Source organism: Oenanthe melanoleuca, chromosome 20, assembly GCF_029582105.1.
Source record: "Oenanthe melanoleuca isolate GR-GAL-2019-014 chromosome 20, OMel1.0, whole genome shotgun sequence".
Lineage (NCBI taxonomy): Eukaryota > Metazoa > Chordata > Aves > Passeriformes > Muscicapidae > Oenanthe > Oenanthe melanoleuca.
This window is the reverse complement of record NC_079353.1, coordinates 5,241,720-5,256,578: the sequence shown is the minus strand read 5'-3', so window position 1 is coordinate 5,256,578 and position 14,859 is coordinate 5,241,720. Positions and strand designations below refer to the sequence as shown.

The following is a 14,859-nucleotide window of genomic DNA, read 5'->3' as shown; positions in this document are numbered from 1 at the left end:
TCTAAATTCACTAAATCAAATGGAATCAAAGCATTGACCAACATTTCCCTATGGAACATGTTCCTAGGGGTCCTGGTAACCCACAAAATAATGATTTATGAATGGCCTGCTCCACTTTGAACATGGACTGTGAGACTTTCTGAAGGCTGACAGTGTCCACAGTCCAAAATGCTGAAGAAGTTGGATCAGTTTCTTTAAATCATTAGGACCATATTTAATCCTCTGCACTAACTGACCCCTATTGATTTGCTTTAGCCAACTCCTTCAGTGAAAGAAGGACAGGCATCAGAGCTAATTGAAGGACAGCAATAAAAACCCAATACCTATGAGCTGATTTCTGCAGTGGGAGAGCCACAGGTGGGGACTGCAGCTTGACTGGGAACAGATCAGAACATCCATGGAAAATTCATGAGGAAAAGGCCATTCCCTTGAAACTTTACAAACAGCTCTTAATTTGTTTTGTTGGGGTTTTTTCTTTTATTACAACTTCAAGCAGCACCTCTGTAGCAAAAATTTAATTTTCTAGTATATTCCACAGGGTAACTTAAATTAAACATGCAGAAATAGCATCATTTTCTGTGAACTCCCATGTGATGTGCCATAAGGCAGCCTAAACTGATTCAGAGCTTTTTTTGGGGCACACCAATTAGAAAGCCAAAGAAGCTGTCACAACAGCAGCTGTGAAATCTGCAAATGTCACTTCCATAGTTCCTGGGCTGAACACTCCTTTGGTTCCCCTGAAAGAAAGGGATCAAGGCTTTCTCCACAGCCTGTGTCCAGAGGAAGGCAGTGCCACCATCCCAGGGCTGCACACCCTGCCCTTGCTGCTGCAAACAGGGCTGGAAGCATGAAAAACTGTTACACCAAATGCTGCAGTTGTTTAGCACATGGAGAATGCATGCAAAATGTGCATTTTGGGAAGGAAAAATCAAGGACAAAATCACAGATTGGTTTGGGCTGGAAGGGACCCTAAAGCTCATCCCATCCCACCCCTGCCATGGAGAGGGAATTTTTCCCCATCCCAGGTGCTCCCAGCCCATCCAACCTGGCCTGGGACACTTCCAGGGGTGGGACAGCCACAGCTCCTCTGGGAAATCTGTTCCAGGGCACATCTGCCTCCTTGAAAAAACATTTCAGTCCACCCCACTCTTGTGCACCCTGGTAAGGTGGTTTAAACCCACATCTGCAGGTCTGTGCATGTCAAATGGTCTGACACTCCCCCAGCTGTGCCAGCCAGAAGCCACATCAGGGATTAAACCAAAGCATATTTTCATGCTGTATAAAGAAAAACCTACCTGGAGGTCCCCACCGCCATCAGGAAGGGCACCTGGAAGACCCTGCAAACCAGGGAATGGTGGCTTTTAAATAAAAGAAAAACACCAGGAGAAAACACAGTTTCTAGCACAATTTTTACAATTTTTATGAGCTGCACCAGCCCTGAAAACCAGACACATCAGAGAGAACAAGCCCACCCTGTGTGCCATAAAGGTGGGTTCATTGGGTCCCTCCTCACACACAGCACAAATAACAAACAGGAGATCATCAAATCATCCAAGAGTAGCCAGGGAAAAGTCCCTGCTCTCCCCAGGGCATGGTGTTTAAGCCCTGCTGAATGCTCATGGCAGTGGCAGCAAATAAAAAGTGCAGCAAGAAGAAAATTCCAGACTGCCCCTGGGAATTTTCTCACATTTATTTGCAAGTCTCAACTTACAGGAGGCCCAGGTGGTCCAGGAGGCCCTGGGAATCCTGGCAGACCAAAAGGACCCTAAAAGCAAAGAAAATAATAAGAATTCCCTTTCAATGTAAATTCAAAGGGATGTGAGGGGTGGGTATCAAAATATCACTTCAAAGAGAGTAAGAGACAAAAATTAAACTCATTCTTCTGTGGTTGTGGCACATTCAGTAAATGAGGATGAAATGGCAGGAGAAACTCACAGAAGGGCCCCGAAATCCATGTCCACCTGGGAGCCCACTGGGTCCTGGAGGCCCCTGTGGAACAGAGGGAAGAGCTCTGACATCTGTGCTGCCTTGAGCCCCAAAGCCAGGGCAGCCAGCAGCTGGGCTGTGCCCATCTCCCAGCCCCCTGAGGAGCTCCATCCTGCACCACAGCAGCTTCCCAGCACACACCTTGCTTTTTACTCCCTGTTCCCCTGGAATTCACTGCCAATCCAATTTACAGAATCATTCTGTAAGGTTGGAAGAGACCTCCAAGATCAAGTCCAACCCCTAACACCCCAACTAGACCATGGCACCAAGTGCCACATCCAGTCATTTTTTAAACACATCCAGGGATGGTGACTCCACCACCTCCCCAGCAAAGCATTCCAATACTTTATTATTCTTTCTGTGAAAAACTTCTTCCTCATATCCAACCTACACTTCCCTTGCAGCTTGAGACTGTCCTGTGGTTCTGCATCCCTGCACAGGGCAGCTCCCAGGAACCCCCCAAACAAAACCTGCCCCAGAACTGGGCACTTCCACTGTTTACAAGGCTGCTGTGCCTTGAATTTACACCAGAGCCAGCAAGGGGCAAGGATGAAAACCCCACAGTGATCTGCAGGACTCCACATCCCTCTGCCTGGCAGTAGAAGGACCTGAGGTCTGGGTGGGTTTGTAACACTCAGAGTATAATAAAATCAGCATCTTAATTTAGAATTTTTTAAAATATTATTATTACTTACTGGAGGTCCTGGTAATCCTTTGCCCTGAAATCAACATTTGAGACAGTAAAAGATCACTCAGAAACTGAACATACAGAAATAGAAGAAAGCCTCAAAAAATGCTGCTATTTTTTTCCCTTGCCCCTAATGATTATAATTAGCAATCAGAGCAGAGTCTTGATGAATTATTTTGTTGCCTCTAATAATTTGTATTCCCTTTCCATCTCTGTTACCTATGAGATGTCTGTAAGAAAAGAGAAATGTGGCGACACAAGAGTGGGACATGGAGAGGAAGACAACTTTCTCTTTTCTTTTAAATTTTGATTAGACACTAGATAATGTCTAATAATTGTGATAGCATTTGGTATGTCAGTCTGTATCCCAAGCTGGTTTGTTTTTGGAGCATATCAGAGAATAAAACCAGGTCTGGTTACCAGAACAGGTCACACATACATATTTAAACATTTCAAATATATTCACTCATTCAGGCTTTGATCCTTTTTTTTTGAGTTACAAAGCTTCCCATCCTCTCTTGGTGATGGGTTTGGTATAATATTCCACCCTTTGATCACCTGTGCTGTTCTGGGAGGTACTTACAGCTGGTCCAGGTGGCCCAGCAGGTCCTAATGCACCCTATGGGAATAAAACAGGATAAAAATTAGCAGGGATAAAAGAGAAACTCCCCTGTGGGGAGTCACCAAGGCCTGCTGTCCTTGACACCAATCTCTGCCTGGAAACTCCAGCTGTGTCTTGCAGAAACAGGACACAGCTACAGGTGCTCAGCTGAATTCACACACATAAGGACAAAAACTTATGGATAATTACTCTGAAAGTCCCAGCTGGCCTCAGATGAATATCTAAATATCCTCCATGAATATCTAAACGTTCATACCTTGAATTCTATCTACTTGAAATATTCTCATTCATAATACATTCATATTGTAGATTCAATGACTAAGTTTCCTAAAACTGTTAACAAAATTTGGATTTGTTCTAGGGAATTTTATTAATTCATCAATTTTCCTTTCAAGCAAAGCCAGAGATTTGGCAGCTTCTGCTTCTTCACTTGCTTCCTTGGCAAATCCTCCATCTCCTTTTCCCACTTTGCATTCCTACTCTTAGGCTTGACTGGTGAACTCATGGTTTAGACTAAATTAAGTCACTTTTAAGCTGTGAAGTTCCTGCTTGACTGAAGATAAGAACACAGAGATTTCCTTAACCCCTTTGCTGCATTGCAAAGCTGCCAGCTGGCTGTAGAATTAATTATAGGTGATGATTCTGAAACAGAATGCCAGCATGGTTTGGGTTGGAAGGGACCTTAAAGATCACCTTGTTCCAGCCCCTGCCATGGACAGGGACAATTCCAGGGGACCAGGGTGCAGGGACACCTCCTGGCACAGGGACAAAGCCTCTCCCCAGCCCAAACCTCTTTTCCAAAATGCTGCACAGAAACATCTCGAGGGTGATGTCCTGAGCTGGAAGGAAATGGAGTCTGGCCCTGGGACCAGAGAAGAAGGTGATGGAGAATGTCCCAGCACACAGCTCATCTGTGAGCCCAGGGGTGACACTGCCCTCTCCTCGTGTCCTGTGGGCTCAGGAGATTAGAAATGTTCTCCCTTGTTAAGCTGAAGGAGAAAGACACAGAGGATCTTGTTAAGAGTGGTCTTGTGAGCAGAGGACTGTAATCCAATAAAAATCAGCCATGCTGTGAGTGTCAGCTCATTCATTTCTCCTGCTCTGCCTCCAGTCACTTTTATCTTCAGGCTAAAAATCCTTCAGGCTGTAAGGGACAAGCTGGGATCTCCTCCTGCAAGGAAAACTGAAATTCCTGGCACCTCCTGACCTGCACCCCAATTCTGAAAGCAGCTGCATCACCCCTTTCTGCTCTGTCCAACAGGCCAGAAAGTTGGAAAATGCCCTTTACACTCCCTAATTTTGATACCTTGGAGGGTGTAAGGTGCAGAATGCAGCAGTGAACATTCCTGGTAAGGTAAGAGACCATGAAATCCCTGAATGAGCTGGTGCTGCTGCATCAAGGCAAAGGAGAGAATCTAATTTACATCTCCATTTTAATAACATTGTCTGACTCAACTCATTCTCCTGGTAACAATGTTCTTTCTCTTTTGATTAGAAAGCACTATCACCATAATTTTTCACTTTGTAATTATTTACTCTATGAATAGACAACTGTGGAGCATAGAAAAAACTTGATTATTATGACATTCATAAATAGAACTGAATTATTATGTTTTCCTGCTTTCATTGGAAAGCAAAAAACTTCAAAATGGCCTTTGAGAACTTTCCAATGAATCCAGTATCTAGCATGGAGGTCAGGACCCAGCTCAACCCCAGCTAAAAATAAAGGGATTTTAAAATTAAAAAAACAAGTAGACTTGATCTAATCAGTCTTTAGGCAGAAGCAGGAGAAAAGCTAATGGATGCTGAGAGCAGCAGGAGATATTTAAGTTAAAAATCCTTTTGAAAATGTTTGGCAATAAAGTATTACTGAAAACTGGCTTCCCTGTGCTAAACAGCTTTGCTCTCAGAAACTCCAGTTCAAAAAATTAAACTTATTTAGAAGAAATCAGTGTTAAGCATGAATTCAAACCCACAGCAAGAAGTAAACAGCTTATTTCAGTGAGTCCTGAAAGAGTGAAATATATTCTAAAAGACAGGGAGAAAGAAAAGCAGGTTTCTAACAATGCTGTCCATTTAGAGTGCTAATGGTCTTCCCTTTCCCCAGGTTTCCATTACAGCAATTAAAACAATTTCCCAGATGGAGCAGTGACCTTGAAAAGCTCCCATAAAGCTGGGGGGTCCCAGGGCTGCCCCTGCTGCAGGCTGAGCTCCAGGACAAGGGAAGGCACAGCAAACCCCAGGGCAGCTCTGCCAGCAGCCAGAGAGGAACTTCTGCTGCCCAGAAATCACCTGCTCAATTCCCTGCAAGGCAGGAGCTGTGTGCTGACTGCCAGCCAGCCCAAACCAGGCACAGAGCTGCTCACAGCCTTCCAGGGGCACTCCTGAGCTTTCCTGCCTTAAAAATCAGGAATTTGTTCTCAGGTGCTGCTGGACTCTTGGCACAGAATGTCTGAGAGAGGCCAGGATTTTGGATCTCTGGGGAGGAAGGTGGGCACAAGGGACAGAGGAGGAGTGGGGTTTAGGGGTTTTGGGACCAGGATATTTGTGTCCTGCCACTCAACTTTCCCAGTGGCCACACAAACTTTGCCTGTCACATGGGAAAGGAAGAAGAGCATGTCACAAATACATGGCTGCACCATTTATCCCCTTAAATAACTGACAGATTTTTTAGATTTGAGTAAGCCCTTTGGGCAACAAGTGGATTATTGGGATGTACTGAACAGGTTACAAAACCCAGCCCATCATGCAGCCCTGAGCCCAAGAAGCCAAGCAGCCAGCTGGGGACACAAGCCTTATCTCCCTGTCTAGGAGCCAGGAGAATAGCCATGCTGGATCACAATCTGTGCTGAGTGCTCATTAATGATTATTCCTTAATGTCACAGGGAGGCCTAAGAGGGAGTGATGCCTGTGGATGATCTGAAGGACATCTGTAGCATCCCTGGCAGTTGTTTCTCTGTCCCTGTGGTGCCCCTCAGCAGAGCTGGAACATGCAGGAAGCAGAAAAAAACCTCTTATTTCTTGCTAGGCTGGCTGGGGAACTATGGCAACTAATAATGCAACCATATGGACAGTTCCAGAAATAATAAAAGGCAAAAGTTCAAACAATTTATACACAGTAGCATTAATTATAAACAACACAGATCTGTCAACTCAGACAACAAATAAAGGCCAAAATAACTTCACTTTGATAAACTTCACAGTTGAGTCTGTTGACTGCTTCAAGAAACTTTTTGGATCCTTGAAATATCCCCAGTACAGCCACCAGTGAGCCAACCCAGGCAGGTTCAAAGCTTTGTGAGAGAAAGGTGGATTTCATACCCTGCCTAATCAAAAGCCACCTGGGGCTGCAAGGGCTCACATCAGAATTAACACTTGAATATCACAATTTCCAGCAGAATGTGAAAATCATCCCTACAGTCAGTGACAATGACAATGTAAAGGGATTTGGGGTCTGATGAGGTACTCACACGGTCTCCTGGAGGCCCATTGGGGCCAGGTGGGCCATCAGTTCCTGTTAAACCCTGTAAAAAAACCCAAAAGATCAAGAGAGTGTCATCCTGTTAGCAACACATCCCAAAATTGTTCTCATACTCCTTAATTCAGCCTAGAGCTGCTTCTCCTTCAGTTTCCCCTGACATGCAAGACACAGGTTTGGTCCAGGACTCACATTCCTTCTCAGGCACAGAGAAGGTCGATGAGACACATCAGGAAAACACCCCTGCCCATGTGAAAGATTTAAAACCCCTAAGAGAGGATGACAAAACACTCACATCCACTCCAGGGAGGCCAGGCAATCCAGCTTCACCTGCAGCTCCAGGCTTCCCTGGTGCTCCTTTTGGCCCCTACATGAGGAAAGCAGTCAATTATTATCACAAAATAAAGGAGAAACATGGCAAGGGTGCAAGGATGGAAGCTCATTTCTTGATGTGTTAATCTTACACCATGCAATGTGGCAGATTCTCATAAAGAGAGGTGAATCCTGCTATGGATCCATATCCAAATCCTAAATTTCAGTGCTTTGGCTCATTCCCACATGCTCACAAGCTGTTCTTAGGAGAGGTAGGGGTGCAGTAAGTGGCCAAAGCAAAGGGCTCTGCCACCTGGTACAGTTTTGAGCACCCCTGGCACACTGAGGGGCTGAAGCAGACTCAGAACAGAGCCAAGATAACACCTGTCATTGTAGAGGTGATGCACAAGCTTTATCTCACTCATTTCATCCATTAATTGAACTTTCATCCTATTTCACTGATAGCAATGAAGCAGAGGAATGTGTTTGTCCCTGGGGCAGTGCTGAGCATCCCCACTCCTGAAGAGCAAAGTGAGGCTGCAAGGGCCAGCTCCTGTTCTGTGTCCTCTTGAAAGGATGGACAAGTCAGTGCCAAGCAGGAAATACTTACTGGTGGGCCTGGCAAACCAGGAGGGCCTGGCTCTCCCTGGGGGAAAGAGAAAAGGCAAGGTTAGTGCTGAAGTTCTCTTTGTTGACTTTTCCCAGCAATGGTGTTTGCAGCTGCACTCAAACCTCTCTTCATTGCACTCCAAGATTTACCTTGCTCAGCCTCATGAGCTGATGCCACTCCCTAAGCAGGATGAGCCTGGACAGCCTTTTCCAAGGGAAAATCCACATCCCCAGCCTCCCAGAGAGAGCCAGCACTGCTGAACACTGCCCCCAGAACTTCCAGCTTCCTCCAGGTATCATTGGACTTTATTTGCACTTGGGAGTGGCTGCAAGTGGGGCACAGAGAAAGCTGGATGTGTGTCACAACTTCCAAAAACCTTCCTTGTGAAACAGAGGGATTCAGGGATAAACTCCAACTTTCCAGGGCACAGTGTGAAGCTGTGGTACTGCCAGGAGCTGGGGATTACCACAAAGTGAAGAATGAACAAACTGTCTACAATGATTTTCTTCATATGACTAAACTTGGACAGGAAAAGCAAACAGGCACAGCCCCCAACTGATTTCCACCTAATCCAATTGCACTATCTGGATTAAACACAATTTTCATAGATTATTTCAAAAGCACTAATTTTTTAAAATAATAATAATAAAAATTAACTTTTAAGAACAGTATTAAAATGTTTGTGAGACAATATTTCATAATATTTCATAATCACTTCTTCCAGCTCAGACAGTTGTAAAGCCATTCATAAGTGTGTGTGTGTGTGTGTGTGGACTCCAGATAACAATTTGTATTTTAGTGTTAGGCCCCAAAAGAAGGAGCTTGACTAGAGCTTGGTTTCTAATTCATCCCACAGAAAAGCACTTTGTGTCCCAGCCCAGAGGGTACCCTGCCCTCCTGGCTTTAGGATGAGTGCACTGAATATTCTGAGAGGGCAGAGGGGAAGGGGCAGGTTGGTACCCTGGGACAAGAAAATCTCTGTGGAAGAAGGGTGGTTATTAACAGAGCAGGAAAATCAAACCATCCCACCATGGGCCTGCTAATCAGGAGCCAGGAGGAGTTTGCAGAGCTGTGGAATTTATAGCATGCTTCTATATTTACTGGGAATACTGTGGGCAAACCTCTGCAGCCTGGAGCTGCTCAGGATTTATGTCCTGCACCACTGACTGACCAGAGGGACCCTGAACAGAGACATCTTTATGCTCTCACTTGCTGAAGCAGCTCCTTCAGTATCTTTGCCCACTGCTTTTCCCTAAATAGTTACCACTGTCGTGGCTGGGGAAGGTTCAGTGCCAGGGAAATGAAAGGAGCAGTTCTTTTGAAATGAAAAGGCAGCTGGAAATGGCAGCAGGGCTGGTTTGCTCCCTCCTCCAGCCCCTGGCACTGCCAGCCCCTTGCATTTTTCCCTCTGTGGTGGGAATCTGCACAGGGAGGTCACAGCACCAGCAAAGGCTGCTGGGCACACCTGAAACCTTGATCCTGCCGAGGTGGAGCCCTGCAGGACTCTGCAGGAGCACCAGAACCTCTGAGAGCTGAAGCAAAAGCCTAATCAGTGTTTGTACCCCCAGTGCCAGATCTCTGGGAATTAGAGGCAAGGGCTGTCAGCAAAAGGAAATGCTCTCCTGGTGCTGTGTGACAGGGAAGGAAGTTTACTCTTTCTCAGCAAGTCAAGCCAGGAGAGAGAAAGCAGGGGAGAAAAAAAAAAAAAGCTTGATTTTTTGAAAAGTGACAATTGCTTATTAGCAATTTAGGGAATTACATCCCCAGAAATAATTCACAGGAACTTGTCACTAATTCTTTCCATCAAAACATGCTGTTCCTAGTCTTGGGAGAGAGAGATTTTGCTTGTTACTGAGTATGAAACGAGAAGCTTGTTAAAGGCTTTAATTATAAAATATTTCAGAGGGACTTAATGTTGCAGCTCCCCCTGAAAGGCAGGGATGAAAGCAGGACCTTTGAGAAATTGTGCTGTGGGGTTCATCCAAGGAGATATCCTGAATAATTCAGCTGCATGCTCTGCACCTCACACAGCAAGAGACTGCTGAACACCTCAGCAGCACTGCCCAGCAACACTTCCACACCACTTTCATCCAAAGTCCCCTGCCAAGATAACCTGGCTGGAGTGGCTTACAGAGTTCAGGAATACAGTGCAGAAATTTTCCAATTGCAATTACAAAAAAAAAAAAAAAAAAAAAAAAAAAAAGTCGCAGCACCAAAAGAAAAATAAAATAATGGTTTCACTCTGCAGTGGGATAATTGACACTGCCACTCAGGATCCACAGGACCCTCCCCAAGCAGCACTAGGAGAGTGTAGAACTGTGCTGAATTTTATATACCATCAAATTTTGGAGTGTACTGACACAAAAAGAGCAGCTCTTAAGCAGGGAGGCTGTGTGACTGCTCAACACCAGCCACAGCCCTGCATCTCCTCCTGTGCAGTTCCTGACAGGACTCAATGTCCTGCTGCAGAGCAGGAACCATCCTGGAGCCTGCCCCTGGGCAGCCAGACCATCCCACCTGGCATCCTCTATCCACAGGAGGGATGGGGCTCAAGTCTGTTCAAATCAGAGACTATTTCTGTGTAGCCAAAACTCCAGAGCAAAGCTGGGACTGCAGGACTTTGCACCTTAAACACTTTACTCAGGCATTTGATTTATTAGGACTAAGTTCCTCACATTAATTAGATGTTATTTGATCCTGTCCCGTGGGGAGCCTTCCAAAGTTTTCAGTTGTGGATAAAGGGGTGCAGGTCCACATGACTGGCAGGTCCCTGGGCTCCTGTTTCCAAGAGCAATCAGAAGTGATGCTGGTGCTGTTCCAGAATTAAATATCCTGTAGAAAGCAGGAGCTGAACAACTACAGGGTTTCTTTCCCATTTCCTCTCTGCAGAAGTTGAAACTCAAAGTCTGAAGGGCTTCATCCTTCCCAAACTCTTCTTTTTGCTTCCACAGTGAATCCCAGCCAGCCCTTCCCAAAGCCACACCAGAGTCCTGCTGCAAATGGAACCAGTGTCCTTTGCCCTCTTCTGAGGTGTCCCCCGAGTTTTGTGACAGCACAAAAAACAGTGGAAGCTGCCGAGGTGCCAGCTCTGAACATCCCACACTACAAAACCAGAGGGAGATTCCCAGCAATGCAGACTCCTTTAGCCAGAAGGCCACTCAGAGGGAGCAGCTGGAAATGAATGAGGTTCTCTCTTCAGCCCAGCCTGGCTCCCCACTGCAGGCACAAACACTCCTTGTTCACCATCTACCAGGGAACTCGTACATATTTGTTTTTTTACCTCCTTATCCAAAAGAAAATGACCTGTATGGAATGAATAGATTTTTTTCAAGGTTGCTTAAGGGCCCAATTCCAATAAATGCACTTCAATAAATGCATTCAGAGCAGCTCAGAGAGACAAGAGCTGCTCAATCTGAAATCGAAGGAGGAACTCAGACTCTAGCATTTGGTGTGGTCTTGCTGAAGGTCCATCTGATGTTCATTTTATCCACTGCCAGCTACAGGACACAATTCAGTCCTTATCCAACAGATGCACAGAAGCAATATTTTTAATTTCTATGGAAACATCAATGAAAAGTAACAGAACAAGACTTTCTCCTCCATTAAGTCGTGGGTTATGCAGTCTTCTCCCTCTGCAGGAGGTGTGAGGAGCTGCCTGCTCAAACAAAGGCTCTTCATTTTATTTACCTTTTGGGCCCCTACAAACTCATGCATGGCAGTGCAAGAGCCAGATCCTGACACATCATGTGCTAAAGTGAGGGATAACCATAACGACAATATTGAAATAAAACTAGTAACAAAAGCAATGGCCAGTGCTGCATATTTGAGTCTCTTGTAGCCTCTCTAGAAATGCAGATGCTCTGAAGCATCACATAAATCTGTCTGTGAACTGCTGAATGTGTGCTCACCCCACACACATTGTACCCCTGCACTCAACCTTGCTCCAGAAGAGAAATATTCTACTTTGCAAGCAGGCTCACAAACCTGGGCTCTCCCTGGGGACAGGGGATTGACCCTGCACAGAACCTGCTCAGCACCTCCACTTGCTGTTCAGACTCCTGCAGAACAAGGACAGTGATTTTCCAGGTCCACCCCCCAAAGGATGTCCAGAGGCTGCAGATCTGGGGAACCAGAGCAGCTTCTCTGCCCCACCCCTTGCCCCAGCCAGCCCCTGGCCTGTGTCACTCACATCAATGCCGTCCTTGCCAGATGGTCCAGGGGGTCCTGGAGGTCCAGGAGGGCCTTGTGGTCCAATTCTTGGAAGGGACTGGGGAAAAGTGAGAGACAAGAGCTTATTTTTCCATCAGAAGGAACACTGGGCTAGATCAGAAATCAATAGCCAGGTCCTACAGCTTCACCCAAAATCTGCACCCCTGCCAGCCTGGGTGGGCTCAGAGTTGCTCCAGAGCAGTGCAAGGCTCTTTGGAAAACCCTTTTGACTGAGCACATCCCCAGCTCCCTTTACTGGTGGCCTGTACTGGGAATGCAAACTGGTCACTGGGCAGCAAAGGGGTTTCATTGTATGGAAATTGTTCTGACTACAGGTACATTTTGGGCTGGGCAGAGGAGGAAATGCAAAGCACCTGGAAAAGGTGCCAAGTGCTTGGTAGAAATAATTAATTTATAGCCCCAGTCCGATGGGGTGATGACAAATCCAGGCAGACACCAGTAAAGACAAGAGGAGAAAGGGAAAGTCTCCTCTCTGAGCAGGATGCCGCTTGAAAATCTGGGATTTTGGAAGGGTCTGAGGTGAGGGGAAGGAAAAAAAAGGTCCAATAAATGACTTCTGTATGGAGAGGGCTCCAGAGAGCAACTTACTGTAGCTTCAGGGAACAAAGGTTTCATTGTAGAAGCAGCTCTGCTCACAGCAGAGTTCTGAATTCCCAAGCCAGGCTGTGAAAATTCCTCACTAACAATGAAAAACTCACTGAGGAGTCACTTCCCCAGACAATAATATTAGCATCAGACCAAGAAGCTTAATACAGCTTCATGACTCAAGTGAGCAAGGGTTAAACATGCTGTAAAATTTGAAAATTGATTGAGGGAATGAGTAAGAAATTCTGATTCAGATAAAGATCCAGATCAGATTCACTGAATATTTGTTACTTCAATGTAAAAGCAAACTTCTTGCATCAACAGATCTTCCTTTTCCAAGGCTTTCCCTCTCATAATTGCAGTCCTGAATGAGAAAACAACATTCTACAGAAACATAAAGCAGCAGTTTTTACACCTACCTACACAGGTACAAACCCAGGCACACGTTTGTAATAAACTTTAGAACAATAACCCGCCTATTGCCACCTTTCACCCCACAGGTACAACACACACCGACCACCCTCTTCTGCCCTTACAGGCTTTTTCCTTGAGAAACAAGGAGGCACAAATGAGGTTTCTCACCTGAGCTGATGCTGTGGCCAAGAGCTGGCACAGGGAGAGGAGCCCGAGAGCACAGAATCCAGCCATGGTGCCCAGGCTCTGCCTCTCCCTTCCCTCCGGGGCAGCCAAACCCTTTCTCCTGCAGGGTCCAGCAGATCCCTCCTCCTCCTCCCGGGGCTCAGCTTACACAGCAGAGCCTCCTCGCCTCCAGATAAACCTGTGGCTCCAGCTGGAGCACGGCAGAGGGGCCGAGCTTGGAGGAGAGGTGGGAGAAGGAGGGGGAGCAGCAGGCAGGCAGAGCTGCTCTCGTTCCTGCCCTGCCGGGCAGCCCCAGCCTCCTGCTCCAGGAGCCTGTGGAAGGGCTGCACTGGGACACAGGAGCAGAACTAGGTTACTCCAGCTGCAAATACAAAGCTGTTCCTTAGGTCTCACCCAAAGCCCATCACCACCTCTGTGCTGGACACTAAAAAGCAACACAGGGTGATCTTTTGGCCTGAGGCCACCCAACTCCAGCAGGGACATTAACAAACCTGTAACAGTGCACAGTCACTACAGAGAAATGCACTTAATGCTTTGTCGCTCACATCCGGTGTTTTTTTAGGGTGATCTGAAGAGCACTGATTCCTTGAGAAGTGATGAATGCTGGTCAGAAAACAGACAATCACAGATACAAGGAGGAAGGAAAAAGGAGGAACATTCTCAAAGCCACAAAGAAATAATTGAAATATTGCAAAGAAAGGACAGTTCCCTGCCTGGTGATCCCAAATGGCAATAGATCCATGAAGATGCATCTCCTGCAATAAGCTTCATGATTCCCTTTATTGAATAAAGACAATTTCATCCAAAGCAGGGCTTAGAAGTAGAGAACAGTGGCCAGCATCCTCAGGGCTGAAATGACATAGCTCATCTGGTTAGGAACACAAGCGGAAAATCAAAGCCTAGGAACTGAAATGTTTGATTTTAGCTTGGCATCTTTACACCCTTTACATCTTTACACCCAGTGTTTGTTTGTCCAGCTCCCCAGCAGCCAGTATTCCCAGAGCTTTGGCAGAGGGACAAAGGACTCAGATTTACAAAGTTCCCACAAGATTCTATGGAACTGGCAGTTGGGGGCAGAAAGGAAATGTGTGTCTCTAAGCTTCTGATGTCTTCAGAGTAACTGGAATCCTTTCTTACACACCTCAAACCCCAAGAGGGAGAGCAGCTCTGCACAGCTTGTACCTCCTCCTCCATCCCTCCACATTGATGGCAGGAAGGAAGGCAAAGCAGACCCAAATTCCTCAGGAACACCTTGTCCAGAGCAAGCCAGGGCTTGGGGGGCTGCAGCAGGAGGACCCTGTCCATGGCCAGCAGAGGAAGGGCCCTGGGAGTGCTCACCTTCAAGAGAAAACAAACTTTGAACTGAAGCTCCCACAGCCAGGCTGCCTGGAGCCCCAGGGGATGCTCAAAGCAGAGTCCTGGTTTGCTCTGAGAGCACACCAGCTGTGGGAGGAAAGCTGCAAAAGCAATACAAAATATTCTGAAACATCCAGACACCCCATCTCTGGATGTGTTCAAAGCCAGGCTGGAGAGGTCTTTTCCCCAAAAACAGTCACTGGGCATGTTTTAGAGGTGGAGGAAGACTGGGCATCACCTCCACACAGAAGAAACAGGTGTGTGCCATGGTGAGCCCAGCAGAGCTCTACTTGTTGGAGGGAACCAAGCAACAGCTCATGGCTCCAGGGTGTGGGTAAGTACATGGTCATATCTTACCATCAAAGATGAAAAAATGTAAGTGGAAACTGATA

General features: G+C 46.3%; 1 protein-coding gene across 1 annotated transcript in view; it reads right to left on the bottom strand.

The window, feature by feature from the left end:
- Positions 1 to 14,470, bottom strand: part of COL9A3 (collagen type IX alpha 3 chain) — a 32,628-nt gene extending 18,158 nt beyond the window's left edge. The window contains exons 1-10 of the mRNA XM_056507699.1: positions 13,094 to 14,470; positions 11,886 to 11,963; positions 7,697 to 7,732; positions 7,070 to 7,141; positions 6,767 to 6,820; positions 3,258 to 3,293; positions 2,682 to 2,705; positions 1,936 to 1,989; positions 1,712 to 1,765; positions 1,296 to 1,337 (exon numbers count right to left, since the gene is read on the bottom strand). Coding sequence (XP_056363674.1) covers positions 1,296 to 1,337; positions 1,712 to 1,765; positions 1,936 to 1,989; positions 2,682 to 2,705; positions 3,258 to 3,293; positions 6,767 to 6,820; positions 7,070 to 7,141; positions 7,697 to 7,732; positions 11,886 to 11,963; positions 13,094 to 13,159 — 516 coding nt within the window. The 5' untranslated portion in view covers positions 13,160 to 14,470. The remainder of the gene's footprint in view (positions 1 to 1,295; positions 1,338 to 1,711; positions 1,766 to 1,935; positions 1,990 to 2,681; positions 2,706 to 3,257; positions 3,294 to 6,766; positions 6,821 to 7,069; positions 7,142 to 7,696; positions 7,733 to 11,885; positions 11,964 to 13,093) is intronic.
- Between the last annotated feature and the right edge of the window lie 389 nt (positions 14,471 to 14,859).